The sequence below is a fragment of the Apteryx mantelli genome, chromosome 2 (genome assembly GCF_036417845.1).
Source record: "Apteryx mantelli isolate bAptMan1 chromosome 2, bAptMan1.hap1, whole genome shotgun sequence".
In the NCBI taxonomy this organism is placed as follows: Eukaryota; Metazoa; Chordata; class Aves; order Apterygiformes; family Apterygidae; genus Apteryx; species Apteryx mantelli.
Genome location: NC_089979.1, coordinates 145,586,749 through 145,607,878, shown reverse-complemented (window position 1 = coordinate 145,607,878; position 21,130 = coordinate 145,586,749). Strand labels below are relative to the sequence as shown.

At 38.3% G+C, this 21,130-nt stretch overlaps 2 protein-coding genes across 5 annotated transcripts in view; one reads left to right on the top strand and one right to left on the bottom strand.

Annotated features, from left to right (window-relative positions):
* Positions 1 to 7,012, top strand: part of ADAM22 (ADAM metallopeptidase domain 22) — a 126,474-nt gene extending 119,462 nt beyond the window's left edge. For all 4 annotated transcript variants that reach the window (XM_067291740.1, XM_067291741.1, XM_013941465.2 and 1 more), the window contains one exon: positions 85 to 7,012. In XM_067291740.1, coding sequence (XP_067147841.1) covers positions 85 to 105 — 21 coding nt within the window. In that variant the 3' untranslated portion in view covers positions 106 to 7,012. The remainder of the gene's footprint in view (positions 1 to 84) is intronic.
* Positions 7,013 to 9,975: 2,963 nt separating this feature from the next.
* On the bottom strand, positions 9,976 to 18,643 carry SRI (sorcin). Its single transcript, XM_067291742.1, has 8 exons — positions 18,509 to 18,643; positions 17,369 to 17,452; positions 13,998 to 14,067; positions 13,252 to 13,295; positions 12,069 to 12,216; positions 11,791 to 11,904; positions 11,004 to 11,062; positions 9,976 to 10,291 (listed from the first exon to the last, which is right to left on the bottom strand). Exons 1-8 carry the CDS (start codon positions 18,557 to 18,559, stop codon positions 10,265 to 10,267), a joined length of 597 nt encoding a protein of 198 aa, XP_067147843.1. The 5' UTR covers positions 18,560 to 18,643; the 3' UTR covers positions 9,976 to 10,264.
* Between the last annotated feature and the right edge of the window lie 2,487 nt (positions 18,644 to 21,130).

Here is a 21,130-nt window from a genome sequence, read left to right as displayed (position 1 = left end):
CCAAGCAAGCTCTTAACACTGTTTAGGTAACGGCCTGTTTTTTCCCTTGGTAATGTGTTTGTGTTCCTTTCTTTCCCTCTCCAGCTCTGGGAAACTTCCATTTAGCGCCGCTGGTTCCCCAGGGTGATGTCAGAACTGTTTACTGCAGATTTTATAGGAACTCAGCGTCACTGAGTCGTTGCACACTCATCTGCTCTTCAGACAATTTGAAAGATCAACAGAGACGCCGGTGATCACGGTGACAACCTCCTCTCGTTTGGAAGGGGAAAAGCAGTCCTTTTTTGTTGACTAGAATTTTATGAATTTGATGTAAAGAACAACCGAAATCATAAAAATTAACAGGGGATAATTAGACTAGATGTGACATGGCTCTTCCGCATGATGATGAATACACTTATATAGAATTACAGCTGCCGTCAATTTACAAGTCCCAAGTAACAGAGGTTTTTCTTTGGTTTAATGCAGTTCCAAATTAGAGCAAACCAGAATTGAGAATGAGTGCTCTGAAGAACGCAGCCGGTGTAAACATGTATGCTGTATGCATGAACCTTGTGTTCTTTACTTTCCACATGTAAGGGAAAAACAACATACTGTAGTAAAAATTAGCATGCAGGAGTAAGAAATATAGGATTTTTGTGACAGGATCTCAAGCTTTGAAAGGCAAATATTTTACATAAACTTCAAACGAACAAGGATTATATCTTTTTTTTTTACCTTACATGTTTATAATCTCAGTATACAGATTGTATATATGTAAACATTTGATAATGTCAAAAATAGCTGTTACACATAAGTATATTTTGCCAAATGCCTAAAGAAACAGTCATGACTAACATCATCACACTTCAAATTTTTTAATATTATAAGCAGACCACTTTGGAAATAGAAAAGATAACAGTACTGTAAAAATGTGTCTCTCAGAAACTGGTGTTTGACCAAAATCTACACTATCTTTTAAGTAATTGACGATCTCAATTGTATCGTAGAATGCAGAAATCAGAGTGCAGTGACACTTGTCATATATCTTCATCAAAGGAGCCAGCCAAAATACATTGCTCGAGATGATGACCAGTGTATCCTCACACTGGTAACTGAGACTAATTTTCCAGACAACAGAGAAGGTCTTTAACTAATGTTGAGTACAAACTTACTGGAAGTTTGGGAATACTTCTAAGCAGTCAGTTCAGACCGTGGTGATGTCAAGTCCTTTTGGTGAGACTTACTGTATATATTTGGTAAAGCATTTCAGACACTGTTTTAGATGGCAAGGTGTAGCTTATGAGAGGCATAATGATTTCACTACACTAGATAATAAAAGTGCTGGGCAAGTAGCCAGTTTCATTACTATTTTTAATTTATATTTGTTACTGGAATCTCCTTTACAATGTGTTAGAATACTATGCTTCCTGTCCCTGAAATCCCCTTTACAATTTATTTGGGCCTTAAACTGAGTACAAGTGAATTTAGCCTCCCCCAAAAATCCTGGAAACAAAATGCCTTTACCATGGAAATGCTGGTCTTGTGCGTAAACGAGTGGTGTTAGTCTGACTGCCAGTGGTCCATGCATTAAGGACTGAATGATGCATTGTTCTTAGATTTCTAATACCTGAGACTTCTAAAGGATATTGTAAAATAAAGGTGGTCTTCTGGTAGGAAATTTTCATTCGGTAAGAAAAATGGGCCGTATTAAATCAGTTTATAATTCTCCAGCTCTCCAGAAGTAACAAATTCATAGCCTCAGGTAGTAACATTACAAACTAAAACTTCTGTTTCTGTAAGGTGCAGTAGAATACCTTGCCCAATAGCCGTGTGAACAATTAGATATTATTATGACAGGAGCATCCAAGGTGTTTCTGAATCTTCTACCTCTTTCATGTATTTCCTTTAGTAAGTGGACCCAACACTTGCAGCCTTTTAATATATTTAACTTTTACGTCTCTCAATAAAGTCAAATATATATAAGGTTAAATTAAGAAATTTTTAAAGATGTCAGCAGCTGTAAAGTATGTAAGATTTTTAGAAGCACTATATTTTATGATTAGACTGTGTGCTGGATTATAACAAAATATTGGCCTTGAAGTTGAAATGATTTCCTTCACAGTCACAAGGTTCTGGTAAGTATTTAGGGGGAGGACAAATGAGTGAGGACAGTGTATGCAGACAGATGTCTGGAAGGAGCCTGTCACTTCTCATTGCTTTAGGAAAAGATTCTGCACTTTTGTGAAGAGTAAATATCTGTCAGCACTGAAGAATTTTTTTTTGCAAAGATTTAATTTGAAGGTAGGTAGTTGGATTAAACATGGTTGGTAGTGTATAGTTCATGAAATCAGGGCCTGAGCCATAATCACTTGAAGTCAATGTAAATCTTTTATTGATTTCACTGGACTTTGAACTGGACCCTCAAGCAGTTCACCCAGATTAGGAAATTACACTCACCTGATAGCCTCTGTGTTACTCTGTCACCTGGAAGCTGTTTTTTCCTTCTGTATTAGTGTCTTGACCTTAGTAACTGGACTGTTTATCATGTGCCTTTTACAATACTTTGTTTGAATACAAACTAGCATGTAGTTTTGAATAATCCTGTTAAATTTTTGTGGCTATTTCATGTTTACCATCCTTTACTTTTCCCTTTCCCTTTTCCCTTATCAAGAAGCAGCAAGATTTGGCAGACAGAACTGAATGTAACATACTGGCTGTTTGTATAATGTTCGTAGCTTCTTGTTTTGAAAACAAATCACTCTCCTGACTGTATTTTCAATATGTACTGTGTACTTTCAGCTTCTCTCTTGTTTTGGTATCATTCATTCCTAGCATTTGATGATACAGTTATGTGCATACATTAATTTTAACAGTCACTCTCACATTCGGAGATATGCAGTGACTGGAAGTCTAGTAAGCACTAACTTTAAATTAAATAAATACTGACTTTCACTTGGATTAGGTCAAGAGAGTGAGAACATCATGAAACTTTGTCTTTTGCAAAACTGTTCTGCAGGGAATTTTGCATTGAGCTGGTAACTTGGAGACATTAAGTTGGTGCACAAAACCTGAACTTGCAGGGCTATATGAGCCTCTAAAGCCAGTGGAGGTCAAAGAGAGAAGTTGTTTGGTGGTTACATTCTATATTTTTCTGCTGTTAAAATGTAGTGTGTTTGAGAACTGCCAGATTAGTAACCCTGGAGATAGCAAATATTTTTATTTAACCACAGTAGTTACAGTTACACTGGCAATAGCAATATTAAATTGCCTCATAATACCTCATCCAGTCTAAAATGGTGTGCTTGTGTTGTCAGTAAGGTAGTTCAGTCATGCCGACTCATTCAGATTAGGATTTTTATTTGCTGGGTTTGATTTTTCTTTTCCCACTTTTAATAAATGAACTAGTTTGTGCCAGCTATGTTGTGGATATCTGTTGAAGTGGGGAGGTCATCGGTTCATCTCCAACACATTGCAAGTAGTTGTCCATATTAGCGTAGGACTTGCAGGATGAGCTATACTTAAGTTAGTGTTATGTATTTCAGCATGTGGGAGAAGAATCTTGTATAATTTAAAATAAAATTAATATGATTAATTAATATGATTAAGTGATGGAGACAAAAAATAGAGATTATATCCAAATAATAATGCTGCAGTGCGATACCATCATTTTGCAATTCAAAGTTTACCTGCTTAGTCTGGATTTGTTAAGAACTTCAGTAATCCATACTGTAGACTTTTGATGAACATATTTAGGCAGTATACCAGAAATGGTTGTGACTGGTAATTTACATGTAAATTTGTTATATTATTGTTGTAATATAAATAGTTTTAGTTTTTAAAGAGGCTGTTCATTACTATATAGCATATCTTTGCGTAAGTTGTGAACTTACAAGTCACTACTTGCCAATTATATGATTTGAAATGTGACGTATGTCTTTAAAGATAGCTACTTCTAAGTGATTTAAGAGTTTTGTTCTTGATTTATGAGATTTTGAACCTGCTAAGCTGATGCACTCACTAAATACTGTTGATTGATTGTGCTAATGATCAAATGAGTGGCTGGGCTATAGCCAGAATTAAAATAAGAAAAAAACTGTGTCAAAAGCTAATATGTACCCAAGTCCTCTTATCTGAATCACCACTGCTGATTTTAAATGAACTGGATTGTCCTATCAACATTAATGCAATGACAGTTTTCAAAACCAGGGCTAAGAATAGCTACATATGCTATGACGAGTATGCATATACTTCTGACCAGATTTGCAATCATTTCACTGCTTAATATTGTGGACATACACAGTGTGATTAATAAGCTGTCAGGTTAGGAGAACATGTGATGTTTGCCTTTGCCAATAGGATGTAACATGAAACAGTGAGGAGACTCCAAAGCCAGATGGGATAATAGGTTTGCTCTTAGGGCTTGCTTTGTCATTGAGTCCCATACCCAGCTGTTGTAAACAAACTTATCAAACTCTAGCTTAAAACTAGGCAAGCTCCTCTTCTCTTCTCTTTCATCTCCCTGCCCACTTCCTCTCCCCGGAAAGCATTTCCATGAAGGGTAGTTACATTCACTAGGAACCTCGTGAGTTTGTTGGTTAAGATCAAGCAACTGAGAAGCCAATGTTATAAAGGTGCTATAAAGGTGGAAACCCTTCCACATGATGTCCTGGATAAGGTCTTTCCAGTGCTGTTTACACGTCTGTAAATATATTTCTTGCTAGAGTGTAAGTAAGTGATTGATAGAGCCTCATGTCTCATTTGCAGTTTACACTGGTTCAGCATTTGGTGTCTCAATCATCCTCTGTCTTTCTCATCCTCTACCATTTTCAAAGGATGAGTCTCTTTCTTTAATCACTGGGTCTGTTAACCTAAAAGCTGTGCTGTGTTCTCCTATTTCCCCTATTCCAAGTCCCAAGATCCTCCATTTCTTCCTCTGAGCTATTTGAATATCCGTGTCATTAGCAAACTCTGTGAGCCACTCTTATCAACCACAATGTGAGGCTGGTAACTCATTTTTAAGAGCTTGAGCATTCTGGTTTCTGAAGCCATCTTTTTGGCCCAGAATAGATTGTCCGTCTGACTGCTGATGCCCCCCTATTTGCACGGCTTCCAAACCCTGTGATATCTGTTGGGCAGTATGGGATTTGGCTTTCATTTTGATTTTGACTTTTTCCTGAAGACAAATATGAGTAAATGGCACAGGTATGTGCAGTTTATTGTCCCAGGATTGCATGGTGGAGAAAAGTTCCTATGTGGACATAACTATTAGACTGATAGATCATGAAAGAAGAAAACAGTGAACTGATTGTGAAGACATAGTTGCAATATAAAAAGGACTCTCACAGTATGCGAAGAAATCAGGTAATACCTGCTGGTCCATCTATGCTGAAAAACTCCTTTGGGCTGAATATTTTCCAAGTTAGTTTATGAAAAATATTTTTGGTGACTCAAGTATGGATGCTGATATAAACTAAAGCTTTGGAAAGAAGTAGCTCTCACAGCCAGCAGGTGGTATCTTGTCATTCCACAACTGTTGTCTTCAGCTATTTAGAAAACAACTGTAGTGGTCAACATCGATATGGATCTGAGACAAGTAACCAAAACAAGCAGTGAAAATAAGTTCAGAACACAGGAAGGTGTTTGTTCTCTCACACTTGAGAAACTTTGTACCTGACTTTAAAATTGGTTACCTAGCCAGGTCTGGTGTTTTTAAATCTCTCAAATCTACACCAGTTTCAAAAATCACTTTAGCTGATCCAACTTTAAACTGTTTAGAAAATTTCTGCTACGTAGACAGGCCGTAATTACAATATTACTCAGAATGAGATAAGGAAGACTGGGAAAATAAGAGGAGAAAAGCAGTTAAAAAACACTTTCTCTAAAGGGAGAAGAATAGATGTCTGTCTTACATTATTTTTAATTACTGAAGCATAAAATTTCAAAACAACAAGCTATTTTTTTGTTTGTTTCTGTATTCCTCTGATTAAAAAAAAAGTTTTGGTTAAAAAAGATTAACTTGAGGCCTTAAGACCTTATATATTCTAACTTTAGCATGGAGAGTCTATTTTTACAACCAAATTAGAAAATCCTGTATATAGGCCTGACTGACCTTGTAAGTAGAGTGGTGCTAGCAGCTAATCATGCAATATTGTAAGGCTCTGTATAACAGTAAATGCTGATTTATTTTGATTACTGGTACAAGGACTCCTGCTCACTGCCTGTGTAGAGAATCTGCATATTTTATGCTTGGAAATACAGTCCAGAACATATTCAAACTGTGAATATATAACCTGTTTTTTTTTCTTAAGGGTAAAGATATATTACAATATGTAGTGTTTTATATAGAATACAATACTTATTTTTATTGTTGCATAAATGCAAAATATTTTTTTCAGAATAGCGAAACATTACAGAATTTTTAATCTGCTGGAGAAAACACTATTTACAGTATGACCAGTTCTTTCAGCAAAGCTTTTGGGGTGGTATATACCATTTGGCTCTGCCAGCTTCATTTTGTGCTAATGTTGATCTTGGGCATTGCTGTAAGAAAAAGCTATCTATTTTTTCACTGATGCTAGCCCCTATTGGTAGAATGTTTAGAGAGGTAAGGAGAATCTTGTTTCACCACTGGGACTGGGCTAATGTTAGCAAAAACAATATCTACATCATATTCTTGTCTTTGCTAGTTAAACCCTTTAAAAACTCTTACATGACATAATAGAAACAAAAGATTTTGACAAACACCAAAATGAAGCATTGCAATTTACAACTTTGTAGCTTTGAGTGTGATATTTTTGTCATAAGCATTACAGGCATTGGGCTATTGAAGTGAATGAATCTGGCTTTCATGTAGCTAAACAAAATGTTGCTTTTTATAAAATAAAATCATTGTAATTGGGGGTTCTAAATTCCTGCTCACTTTTAATAATAGCATCACAGTATCCACTTCTATGAGAGTATTTAATACAAATGCCTGTAGTTTTCAATGTTACTAACATACTGTAACATCAGTAAAGTGACTTTCAATGACAAAGACTCTTGTGTGTATTTTGTTCTTGCAAGACTTTCTTTACATTTAGCACTTCCATATCCTATTTTAAAGTTCTCTTAAAAAAGTGACACTGAATGCATGGGAAAAAGTGATAATGGATAGTAAAAGAATCCAGAAGTTATTATTCTGCACTTTTTTTAAACTGCAGGGTTGAAAATGGTCCTATGAGCTTCTTAAGCTTTGGCTTAAGTTGCTACTGTTATAAATCTGAAATTATTGTTCCTTAGGTTTGCATTTCTGAGGGCAACCTAGAAAAGTGTGTGAATTCTTTTTTCCTATTAATAGTAATCAAAATCATGTATTCCTGTAGACTACAGACTACTATTGCATAGAACCAAGTCTACAGCAGCAAAACTATTCCCAATTTGCATGAAAGTCAAGAGCAATCACCCCACTTGCAATCATATAGGGATCCTTACCCATATGCTTTTTGGGAAAGGGAAACTCTTAAGTTAGAAATAACTGTGTCTCTCTAAAGCAACCAAATTGTATCTTGAACTTGCTTGCTGCATGTACTCTTAATAGGTAAGACATTTTTTCATAGTTTTCAAGTTTTTTAGTAATATGACAGCATATGCTTAAAGTCACTCAATAGTAATCATATTTATTACCTCAGTTTGTGTGGACAAGAAAGATGATCTAACCTATCAGTCCCTGGGAACCCCATGGTTTTTGGAATGCATATGGACAACAAAAGGCAACTCTTCCTTTGGTTAACTAGAATTCACTCCTGGTTTTGGATCTCGTTGTTTTACAGGTTTCTTTGTTTAGTGTTTCTAAAAGGATCCGTGAAAAAAAACATGTTGGGTCTTATTGTAGTTGTTCTTGCAGCCTTTTGCAGCACAGTAGTTGGTCAGCACTAAAATAATAATTCCATCTGGGGAAATAAACTGAGGAAGAAACTTGGAGTATTTGTTGCTGGTCCTCAACAACATTCTACTCTTCTTTCAGTGCTATAGACATTAGTTATACCCCCCTCACTTAAAAAGTAAACATAAAAAAAATTGGACAAATAGTGATTGTCCTACCAAATCCTCACTTACTTTGTATTTTGGGAAACAAAGTATTCTGCTTATTAAAATAGAGTTACTGTGAAAGTAGGTAAACTGGACTATTTTACATCCCAGTCCAGATCAGCTAAACACAGTTTTCAAGCCAAGCTTTTACATGTAGGTGCAATTTTACTCGCACATATTATTTCATCAGTATGTCTCACGATCTATAGCATAACTTCATACCTATAATGGACCGTGGAACTACTGGGGGTCTCAGACCATCTAGTAAGTTACACTCACAAGAATGTTATGTTCATTATCATGTAATGTTTTCCTTCATGTAGTCATCAGTAGTTTCAGAAACATAACTAATTAAAATTATGAGATAAAAGTTGAGATAAAAGTTGTGCGGGTAATGAGTTTTGGTAAAGAAGTCTCATCATTTTTAGGGTGTAAGGACACTGAATACTGCATTTGTGCAAAATGGTCTAATCAAAATCCTACAGAAAGAATGGCCTTTTGCTTCACACATTCCTTCTTAGTTTTTCAGCCAGGAAAGTTTTGAACTACAGCAGAACTGCTGCTGGCTACTTCAGTCAAACCTCTGCATCTAGATTTCAGTTGTTAGTTAGTCTGTTTCCCAACTTTACATGCAACAAAACAGTGTACAACAGTCAGAATGTGTAAGTACAACCACATCCATGCCTTTAAAATTCATTTGTCGTAGCAGAAAGAACTAGCTTCTGAAATGAAACTAAAAGCATTATACAAAGTATTATGATTTTAAGAAGTAAGCACTATTTGCTTCTTCAGGTGGTACCAGCCCAATTTGTATTTATAGCCTAGAAACTAGAGACCCGGATTCCATGCTATTCTCAGCTGACAAGGGTTTAAAATCACATCTTCCAACAAGCCTTCTGCCCTGAGGATTATTTCCATTGTTGGCCAGTGAAAGACTTACTTTTTGCTTTCATTCCCATGGGCAAAGGCTCCTCCCCAGAGGTGTGCATCTGCCAAAAGTGCCCTAAACCACTACGATAAGAAATATAATTCTACTAACAGTATGAATCTGGCATTCTTTGCATCAGTATCATCTATCATTCTGTGGCAGGCAGAAATGACAAAAATTAACCAAAATTCTAAGAACTTATTTCATTGGAAAAAAGTTTCAACTAACTCCATGTATTTATGCTTCTCCCTCTGCCATTCTTCCCTTTCAAAAAAAAGAAAACTTGGCTGTTTTTATTTCTATTATAAATTAAATCTTTTTTGCCCTGGAAAATCTCAGGCCAAAAAGTCTTGCTTTTCTGTAGCTGCCCTTATGTAAGGGCCACAGCAGAGGTAATTACATGCTGATGATCTGAAGTAGACGGGTAAGAGTTTTTCAAAGTGGGTTTTGGTCATTGTATAAAGGCAGGAAGAGTACTTGTTAAGCAGATAGAAACATTAATTTACATGTAACTGTAGTCTGACAGATTCAAAGTTCATAGTTAAAAGGGACTTTTATATATTAAACTGACAGTGAGTAGTTTTTAAAACATTAAGTGTTTTATGTACAGACACAAACAGAATGGTAATTTTTCTGGAATAAAAGCACCGTAAACAAGATCACCCTGTTGAAGGAGTTCTGTGCTATGTTTCTACACATCCCTGCTTAAAAGTAGTTCTAATAAGGTCAATTTACACTTAGTGCCTGGTGCCACTGACTTCATCCCAAAAATGCCTAGCTGTCAAAACAAGCAACTTCAATTTACTGATGTTCTAACAGATCACAGTAAAATGATGATTCCAAAAGCTAACTCTATTTGTACATCTGCCTTATACTGTCAAAGACAAAAGAATATGTATCATCTTATGTATCATCATCCACATGATACTGTTTAAGTCAGAAACAAGATAAATTGCACTCCAGGAACTGGTTTTAGTGAATCATACAAAGTCAGAAGTAAATACATTACAGAAAAATTTACTGTCTACATAATTTGAGTTATACATAGTGACTTACAAGTTTATGAAAAATAAAAAAATCTTTAATAGTCAGAGGTTGAAAGTTAAAGATGACAGTACATTATTAGTTTATATTCATTATTAAAACTAAATAAAGGCAAGTGCATAATTCAGTAACTTTATAAAATATGCAAATTATAATATTAAGATACACAATCATGGTAACTTTTGGCAAAGCAAAAGACAAACTGGAATGGTAATCGTGATCATCCACGGCTTCCTTCTTTTTGACTTAGATGCTCATTACACATTGTATGAACTGAAAAAAAATAACCATTTGTTAAATGTATGGTACAGAATAAGTTCTCTCTTTTTCTCCTAAAATACCCATTGTCACTATTCTTTCTTGTAATCATGTTCAGTCCAAGAACAAAGCTTTAAAGCTAAATATGAAAATTAGCTAATAGTTAATTTAAAACAAAACAATTCCTTAATAACAACAAATAAACCCAGGAATTACTTAACCTTAGCGTTCTCCTTCTCTCACACAGGTGCAGTCAGGAAGCCAAGTCCTACAAACCTGACTGATTAGGATCTCCCCTCCCCTCCTCCCCCCCCAGCAAAATGCCTACTTAGCCTTAAAAAAGTGTGTCCATGTGCACATGTGTACACGTGCATGTGTAGAAGTAAGTGTGCAAGAGAGAAGCTGAGTCTGAAGAGCAGTGTACCTGCCTAGATGTTCTTAAACCCTGGGAAACCATGACAAAATGCACAATGAAATTTAAATAAACCTCTGCAAAAAAAGTAAAAATTTTGTGAGAGAAGATTTGACTCCAATTCTTCTACCTAGCTCAATTCCAAAAGAAGAGCTGATTGAAACAAAAAACAGGATCTTCAGGCTCTCAGGTAGTACCATAACAGTGGGGAATACAAACACAATGGAAATCATTACTGTTTCTCTTCAGTTTTAGTTTTTAGTTTTTCTTTAGTTTTACCCCGTAAGTTTAAATGATTCCTTAAAGTTTACTTACATCATCATACTGGAAGTTCACAAAACCTTGCTGAGATGTATCCCTTCTTCTAAAACATTCTGCAGAAATGTATTTAAAAAATAAATACAGAAATCAGGTAAGAAGAAATACAGTTAATCAATTTTTTTTTCTTTTTTAAAATGTACTGTACTTTCATTTTAGTTTTGGCCACGCCCCTATTGCAAGTTGTCTTTTGTAGTATCAGAAGACTAGCCCATAGTTTATATTACTCCTCATAATTACAAACCATTTCATGCAAATTTCTCACCTTCCTGAATTTCATCCCAAAGTAAAACAAAAGGTTCAAGGTTCCAAGAAGGAACAAAAGGGAGCATTAGGGCAGAGCAAAACGGAGGCAAGGAAATAAAAGAAAATCACATGGATGAGAGCTCATGAAGAACACTACAATTCATTCCAAGACTTAACTTCCAGTTCTTAATCTTCATATTTATCATATCCAGTATGTATGATAAATCTTCCCATTTATCACTTAACATTGTCAGTGTTCCTCCCACCCTTTATGTTCTGTTAATAAACAGTTTCCCAATTTTGAAAACTTTTCTAGTCTCTGGAATAAATCCTATATTAATTTTAAGTCTCTTTTTCAATGGGGACTTAAATAATCAGATTGTATAATTGTACCAGTTCTGCCTATAAACTCCATTAAAAGAAACCTATTTTGTGTTACATAAAAGTTAAAGTTGAACCTGAGATGCCTGAGTAATCAGATTTTATTGAACAAAAATCTATTATGGCGATGCCATTAACAAGGCCATAATCAACATACCAGTGAGAGCTCTGAGTTTTACACAGCAGGCGACGTAATCATCAAATGTAATCTTTCCACGGGTGCTGTATCGCCTTGTGATTGCTGTCACTGCCTGTGGGCTCAATCTAAATCCTATTTGAAAAGAAAAAAGTCCATATTGAAACGACAGGTGAGTTAACACAATCTAACACAATTTTTATTGGAAATATGTGACAGTTACTGCAGGACTTTAATGGGTGCTGGAAAAGGCTGTGAGTCAGCATCAGTGTTAAAAGCAAGAAAATTTCACAACTTACCCATGTTTGTCAAGGCTTTCTCTAGTTCTTGACGATCCACTGTGCCACTTCTATCGTTGTCAAAACTTATGAAGTGTTGCCTCCAGCCATTGACCACAGCCCAGAGTTCTTTAAACTCATTAAATCCCAGTGTACCAGACATATCTCTCTGATTCCAAAGTTAAGTTTCTTAGCTTCCAAAATTAAAAAAACCCCTCTGTTCAATGGAGATTAGTATTTTTATCATCTGTGGTTCAAAACTTTTGAAGTTTGGGAAATAAAAGATACCCTGAGGCTACTATCAATATTTTATTGTTATTATTTCTTCTCATAGAAAACTAACTAGAGCATCCCACAGCACAGACAGACAATACTTCTGACCAAAGGTCAGAGAAATCACTCTCTCTCCACTTTTTCCTCAGTGAAACCTTATAAAAGTATTTGCTCTTTCTGAATGTAACTTAGCTGGCTATCCTCTATTTACTCACTGTAGTGCAGTTGTTATCAATAACACATATATCTGAAATAAAAACAGATGCCAAATAAAAATATTAAGTCAGAATAACATCAGTTCTCTGTTATTCTAAGCAGGTTGTTCACAACCCTTCCAGTTTCATTTCTACTTTTTTTTTTTTTTTTTAACAGAAAAACATTTGAACGTTCCACTATAAGTCTTAACTAAAAGTCTTCAAAGGTTCTAAGCTTGCACTACATACCCAAGTCTTCCACAGGTCCCACTGCTGAATGCCATATACCATCCTCCTAAGGTACATGAGCCTGAGTCATGCAAGGAATGGGATTTAGGAGGCCTTAGATCATATTCAGCCTGTGTAAATATGCTTAAATTCATTCGGACATCTACAATGGTGTCCAATTTTAAAAGCACAATGAGTGATTCGCACAAACCTCTGTTCTGAGCTGCCAGACCTGACTCCTTATGCATTCAATGGAGAAACAGTCCCCAAGACTCAGAGACATACCACTTGTTATAAAGGTCAACCACTGAGAGCCTCATTTATTAGAATTATTATTTCATCCTGTAAACAAAATAAGAAAGGAATTTTGTTGTTCACAGTCATACCTGATAATAATACATATGAACCAAGGTCTGAATGGGAATTACAAAGCATTTCCCAACTTTCAAACGCTGTCTTATCTTTGTTCATGTGATGTAAAAATGTTTACATTTCATAATAAAGGATACATCCAGCATTGAGATCATGAGTCTGCAAGTCTCTAAGTTGAAAGCTATTTAAATTGGAAAAATGAAAAGTAACAGCTGTATTAAAAGAATGACCCATTTTCAATTTTGTTTATATAAAGATTAAAATTGCTTATTATATTATGTAATATATTAAATAAATGCTTCTACTGTATATAACCATACCATGTTTTGATCCAAGTAAGAGCTTCCAATCATGACTTGTCAAAAATACTGACAATACACAATCTGAAGACTACTGAAATTATAAATAAAATTAACGTGCTCTTAACTTAATCCATAACGGTTTGGGGTTTCAATTGAAGTGGTTATTTTTGTTTCACCATAGAGATCACTTGAGCAAACCAGCTTTACTCACAGAAACTCAATTTTGTAAATCAAACACTAAGCACCCTGACAGAAGAGTTCCGCCACAGAATTTTTTGTCAACATCAAAGCTCAACTTCAAAACAAGCCCAAACACTTTAAGAATTGCCTGTCTATTACAAAACAAACCACTTCTTCAGCTCCGCAGCTCAGCAGTGGGGAACTAACCAGGTGGAGAAGGGAAGTTCTATATGTCAGAACTAAGTACAGAGATTTTACATTTGAAAGTAGTCCACATGTCAAGAAAGCCCTTTTACCATGCAAACAAAAATGCTTTGCAGAAAGCACAGCTACATGCTTTTTCTAGATGTAATAAGAATAAGCATACTTTAGGGTCGGGGGTATTTTGTTTGTTGACTTACGTTTATATGCTCCTGCAATCCCTGACTGGGTGAGACATCTCTGTAGTTCATCAGCATCTATTTGTCCATCCTTTTGATAACAGAAGATATATTAGCTAGAGTTTTAATTCCCTCTTCCAGTTTGATTATTCCCAGTACCCACTTCCTTTTCAGCGGCATTAAACCGGTTATCCTTACAAAACAGAACTGAATGCCTGTCTCTGATATATGACAGAAACTGTCTTTTAGAACCTGAATCTCCAATAGTGTTTCTTTAGTTGACGTTGTTGCAACATGCATTAGCTTTCACATCTAGTAACTTTATGCACTCAAAAATAATCAGGATTGGCAGCAGGTTTGCGCTAAATTTAACTTTTTGTTTTAATTTGCATAAAATATTGGTAGCATCAATTTGAGAGTGAAGTGCACAGAAACTCAACTCCACTCAAAGTACTAATTTCAAGTTAATAGGTATTACTTTCACTTTAGATTAAGGTTTAAGATCTCATTGCTACAGTAGGAAACCTGGAACACAGATCATACATGCCTTCTTCCCAAGGCAGACTTACGACTGACAAATTTTAAAAAGGGTTGTTTGGAAATAGTAAGTTGTTATCCAAACACATGAAAGCAGAAAATAAAGAATTTTGAAAGGGGGGGAGGGAAGAGAAGATACCTATCTGTGCAATTTTGAATATGATTCCCTTCCAAAGCATCTCTCTCACGGTCAAACAGAGAAAACAACTGCCAAGCCATGAAAGTAATGAGCTGTCAAAAGCAGAGCTGGAATTCTAGGTCACACTCCTCACACCCACAACATGAACCTCAGTTCACAGAGAGCCTGAGTATAATTTAACCTCATTCAAAGATCGTGCATTGTATCTGTAGATATCAAAAACGGTGTGACTTTAATGTAAAGCATTAAATAAATTACAAAAGAAAACACAAAATGATGTGGCTTTAATGTAAAGCGTTAGATATGAAAACAAGAGTTGCCTTATATTTGAAATAAATTTATGTGCCTCAGCATTTTCCTAAGGTTTTTAAATCTAGTATACATTTTTATTTTATTTAACAACTGGGGTAGGCTACTAAATGGATTGGTCACAATGGTACAGCCAGGTAACTTTCAGAAACAACACATGATTATTAATATGATATAGTGTGTAATTATTATACTATATGACATTTGACAAGGTCTGAAAAAAGAGCAGTAACATTTTGATTCTATATAACATTAACGACTACTGCTAAAACCAGAATGGTTTCCAACCTACTCTACCAGCCCTAACTATACAGATGTAGTAAAAACATTACATTTACAGGAAAATTCCAAAATACAATTTGAATTAGCCATGCATATTAAGCAGCAGATCTCTTTAAAGCGATGGAAACATTCTGAGAAAAAGGCAGGATCTGGATGATTAACATTACCAAAAACCCATCTTGGCCTTTCCTTTTTTTTTTTCTTTTTCTTCTTTTTTAAAAGTAGAACCTAAGAATTAAACTATATCCAGCATAGGCGCTTTGTAAACAGACTTAAGAAAATTATCAGTTCTCACAAAGATACCTTCACTTCATTTAATAAAGATTTAAAACAATACTTTTGACTTTTTTTCATAAACAAAGGAAATGAACTCCTTAAATCTAGGACAAAATTTCTGTTATAAACTATTTCATAGAATGCTGAGGGATGACATTATACATTATTTAGGTGAAAAAGCATCACAGAGAGAGCAGTAAGCCATAACCAAAAGCTTTACGAATTCTGTAATAAGTACTTCCTAAAAGCTGTGAGATTTGGCTTTTTACATACTTGCATGGATGGTTACAAAGGCAACTGATATTTTATCTGTTCCATTTCACTGTCTCCTTACAGCATTTTTACATCTGGACATCTAGTACTCAATGAAACAGACTCTTCTGATTCCAAGGATAAACTGGGTTGTTTCTGAAACGTCATTTTTAATAAGGAATGATTCCTACAAATAAAGAAGGATTTAAGAGATGTACTAACTTGATTATACCCATCACCTCAACTGACTCCCAAGCTTTTAGTAACCATGCCTCACTTGGGTAATCTGGGCATGTTCTGTGCTTCACTGAGGTCCAGCTCTTGTCACCTTTTCTCCACAGCACTGCCTGTTTGCTACTACCTTCCTCCTTCTCTTTACACTGTGACCCTTGTCATTTTTCCAGAGTAAGCTACTGGCTTGACTGCCGATTCCTGGAACACCATCTGATGGCACCCGGATGCTTTGGCATCTGTGCTGGCAGGCAAATTGTCAGCATTCATTCAGCAGAATTTTGCTTGGGCTCCACCTTACTAGAGAGGCCTGCCTCATTACAGGCACATTATTCCAGTGTTCTCATTTATTATAAAAAAAAAATGCATGGTCTACATATTTTCATAAGCAACATTAAAGTGGTAATGTTTAGGTTGTAAGACGCTGTTAATTCAAAAGAATAATGGAGAGAACAGAAAGCAATAACAAACTGCAGTCTTCCTAAACTGGAAATTTAAACCTCAGTTATGTCTGCTGAATTTAAACCTTTAGGTAGTAGTTACGTGTACCTGCCCATATCAGGTCCAGGAGCAGAGTTTTAGATTTGCATAAATCCTAGAAACGTGCAATAAATAGCTACATAATGTGTGTTGCTGGCAAAGTTAGAACTTCTAGCTCAATAAATCGATTTATTTGTTCCTAAGCTTTGTAATCCACTTCAAGAAATACTTATTCTTAGAAACATGCATAATCATATAGAAACAATACATGACACAAAATTACAGGAAAGAAATATATATATATAAATATATTTTAAATAACTATATATATATATATATATATAGTTAAAACAACAGGAAAAAAAGAAACAGAGGCCTAAAATCAAAGCTGTGCATGCCCTCTTCTCTGAAAGAATAACATCCTATCTAACAAGCAAACCCAGATATTGGCACAACTGAAGACTGCTATTCCATCTGTGAGTCTATTAAGCCACTTCATCACATAATGATCTCTTTCTTATTAGTCTTTCCTGCTCATAGTAAGGCCATCTCCACAGCTGATGTTTCCAGAAGGCGTCTGGCTTCTTTTTCCCGAAGCTGACAGCATTCCCTGACCAAGGACCGAGCCAAAACTCAGTTGCTACATTTCATGTAACTGTATAGTCCCTGTATAGTAACATAGTTCGAGTAATGCTAGCTAGCTCTTCTACAGTTCTCACACACTTTAGCAGAAGGACTAAGTAAAACAAATCTGCTTTTTTAAAGACTTGAAAAATAGAGTTCTCCCTGCTACAGATGTTGGACAATCCTCTCCCCCAAAGCTAAGGTAGCAATTATTCCCCAGGACAAAGAGTCCCAACAAATAAATAACGTTTTAAAAGCTTACCTGCCCAGCTACTGCAGCAAAATAACCATACAAAGGATCCTGAGCTTGTCCAGGGAATGCTGGTCCTCCTGGAGCTCCCCCATACTTCAAAAATCAAGCATAAAGTTAATTAAATATAAATAAATGATTCAGTTAACTGTAAGAAACTGTAATGTTTGTACTTAAGAAACAATTTGTGTTTTTATATACACGTGTAAAAGTCATATCAACCAAAAAAAAATTTATTTTTAAAAAAGAACACAATCTTGGCATATCCATTTTTTATAATTTAAGCACATCAATGTAGAACCTTGCACTGGATCAATCTGCTGATTCAACAGTGTGCTGTACCTCACCAAGCTTAAACTTTACAGTCTACTACCAGCACAAAACTGGTTTCCAAAGATAGCCTGTTTCTAAGGCCCCGCTGAATTTCCTCTGCACTTCAAAAAAGCTAAGCAAATCTATAGGGAAAACATCTAGAAGAAAATATGTGCTTATATTAAGGTCTAAGTTTTTTACAGTATTGATTCTTAACAGAAATGTGGTGGAATGACACGAATTAATCTTGTCCAGGTTGAGCAAATTATCAACTGAAGCGTAACAGTGTTTGAACACATCTTTTGCAGGGACGACAAGCTTTTGCATGTTTTTGGAGACGGCTAGAGTTCTGAGCAGGTACAGCTCGCTCTTCGAAGCTGCTTAGCCCGTTACTGACCCCACGACAAGCGAGGACAGCCTGTCGCGAGCCCGCGGCCATGGGACCTCACTGGGGACGGCCCGCTCCGCGGGGGGCGTCTCGTAGCCGCGGGCCTCCCGGCTTCCGCGGCCCACGCCGGGCCCAGCGGCACCGCCCGGCCCCGGGGGCGCCGCCTGCGGGCGGAGCGCAGCGGAAGGGCGGGCGGGGAGCGGCGCCGCCGGGCCCGGCCGCAAAGCAACGGCCCCCGCGAGCCCGGCCGCGGTGCAGCCCCTCTCCCCCGCCCCCCGCTCCAGCTGCCGCCCCTAAGCCCGCAGAGAGCTCGTTAAACGGCCCCTTTCCGGCACACGGCGCCGAGCTCCGCGCCCCAGCCGCCCCGCCGAGGCCCTGCCTCAACCAGGCTGCGCCGCCGCCGCCTCGCCACCCCCGCGCTCCGGCCCAGCCGCGCGGCGCTGCTCGCTCACCCCGCCCTGGTAGTAACCGCCGCCGCCGGCGGGCTGCCCCGAGTACGCCATGTTCCGCCGGCACCTGCCCCGCCGCCTGCGCTACCGCCCAGCCAGCGCCCGGGCGGAACCACTGCGCCAGGCGGGGGAGACGGGAGCGGGCTGGAAGGCTCCGGGCCTCGCCACCCGCCACAGGCAAGCGGCCGCCCGCCTGCCCGCCGAGCGGCGCGGCAGCGCCACACGGTGCCGCTGGGAGCTGAGGGGCTCCCCCCAGCCCTCCCCGGGTGGTACAGGCCGCCGGCGCGGGGGCGGCTCCTCCCGCCCTATCGCTGAGGGCGGCGGCGGTTGGGCGCCGCGCTGCCTGCGGCTGCGGGCGGGGCTGCGGGCGGCCCGCCTGCCTCCGCGCCTGCCTCCCCCGGGGGCGCGGCGCCGGCGCCGGCCTCTGTGCCCCGCTTCCCCTCCCCGTTGCCGGGGGCAGCGCGGCGGGGAGCGCGGTGTGGGCGCCTGCCGGCGGCGCGGCGCTGCGCTGCGGGCGCCGCTGGGACGCGTCCGTTGCCGAGGTCTCGCCCTAGCAGCTCCTCGTGTTTCCGCCTAACGAGAAACGCTGGAAATGAGAGTAGCGGAGTTTTTTCTCTGTAACTTCAGGGCTGCCTCTGCGGTGTCCCTGGGTACAGCCGATGTTGGAAGCAGGATAGCGGGAAGCACCGAGTTGTCACTGCTGCCCTGCTGTGACTGATGCTTGGCAAAAGTATTGTGGCTAGCCCTACTGGGAATAGTGAACCCTAACTCATTATTGCAATGGAGGTGACAACTGAAGATATTATTGAAAATCAGGCCCCGCTGTAAATTGTTGGTGCCCATCAAGACAGGAAAGCTGTTTCCCAGACTAGGAGTATAATGCGTGTTTAGGAGGACCCGGTCGCACTACCCAGCTCTTCCACATTGTGCGCTGGGACTGGCTGTGCTGTGTTCTGGGATGGAGATGAGTGGGAGCAGCCTAAGTTCATCCTAAACCCTGGCACTGCTGCAGTGCCCCTGTCATCAGCTTTCAAACACACACAGGGAAATGGCGCCTGTGGTAACCAACGTGTGGTTAAAGAGGAAGCCGTGCATCTGAGTGAGCGGCTGCAGTAATGCCAAGAGGCTCCACGCTGGTGTGGGCAACCTACGGTATCAGTCGTCAGAAATTGTGCAGGAAGCCACAGTATCGCTGGACACAGATAGATGACTTTTTTCGCAAATGCAGTCTTCTTTGTCATACTGTTATCCACTAAGTCACTTAGAAAGCCCTGGAAATGTTAAATAATGAACCATTTGTATATGCTGATGTCAAATTACTTCTGAATCACCCATCCATGATTTATAAAAAGGCAAGACAAATAAAGCTCATAAGCTCATTAGTTTATTCTTTGTGCATATATCACAGTGCATTTATCTGCCACGTTAAACATGTCCTCCACTTTTTTGATATAGTAACTTTATTTTTGAAGTCTGAGCACCTATCGCTCGTCTGAAAGACAGAAAATAGATAAGCTATTCAGTTTTTTCTTGGGTCAGTAGATCCAAATTCTTTCAAAACACAAGAGAGGTAGGAAGTCTGGTGTTATACTACAATTACAAAAGGCCTTTCATGCCATGTGCCACCAGGAGTCCATAGTCTGAGGCAGCTCTGATTTTAGCAATTAACCTCAGGAGTCCCAGCTAGCACCGAGCAAAACTTTTGTTTAACAGCCTCCCCTAGACTGGAAGAACTCACTGGAACAACCTGTGTTTTAATCCTGCTGATTCTTTGTTCCCTCCAGTACCCCAGAAAGCAGCAATGACTTGAAATGACCATGGCTTGGTCTATGCAAAGTATTAAAACTTCCTCATTATGAGAGGTATTTGATTAAGTTGCCAGAAAATGAAAAGTTGTTCACTAGTCTCCATATAACTGAAACAAATCTTACGGAGGTTTTGCAGGGGAAATGCATTTTATTTTCTGTTTGCTTAGTGTAATTTCTGAAAAACTTTATTAATTTGTGTAGGACTGTATTAGTTTAATCACTCTGAGTTACAGGAAACTTTTCATTTGGAGTGAGCCATCTTTCTCAGCTTTTAAGTCATCCTATGTTTATCCCACATCCCATGTGCGCATGGCTTTCAGATGATATTTCTATAGTATATTTTTTGCTATTTCAGCATCAATTGCACTGATACCATTGACAGTGCCAGTAATGTGACAAGCAGTATGTTGTTCTATGAAATTTAATATTGCGGAGAGTTGTCAACTGAAAGATGCATATCATTATTTCATATCTTCATCACACAGAGTAGCATACACGAAGCCTGTCTTTTCAGGGCAACGGAGAAACAAAGTAGCGGATATGAATAGCTTTTCAGGCTAAGACCTATCTCAGAAGATACCTTGACCTACCCTGTTCAAGTAGCATCTGTTAATATAAAACTGTTAAGTGGTCAGATAGTTTTATTTACCAGACTTAATCTACATGCCATATACATTATCAGAGATACTGTGCTGAACCTGGTTACAGTACATATAGTAACATCTGAGCAAGAAGCTTCCCTAATTAAAATAAAATATAGGTACAAAAAGACTAAAAGCTGGAAATAAAATGACTAAAGGCTGGAAAGATTGAAAGT

Coding starts and splice junctions, on each gene's coding strand:
- SRI (XM_067291742.1), bottom strand. CDS start 18,559: ATGGCGTACTCGGGGCAGCCCGCCGGCGGCGGCGGTTACTACCAGGGC. Junction 11,905..12,068: donor GAAAGCCTTGACAAACATGG/GTAAGTTGTGAA, acceptor CTTTTCAAATAG/GATTTAGATTGAGCCCACAG. Junction 10,292..11,003: donor TGAACTTCCAGTATGATGAT/GTAAGTAAACTT, acceptor ATTTTTTTTCAG/TTCATACAATGTGTAATGAG.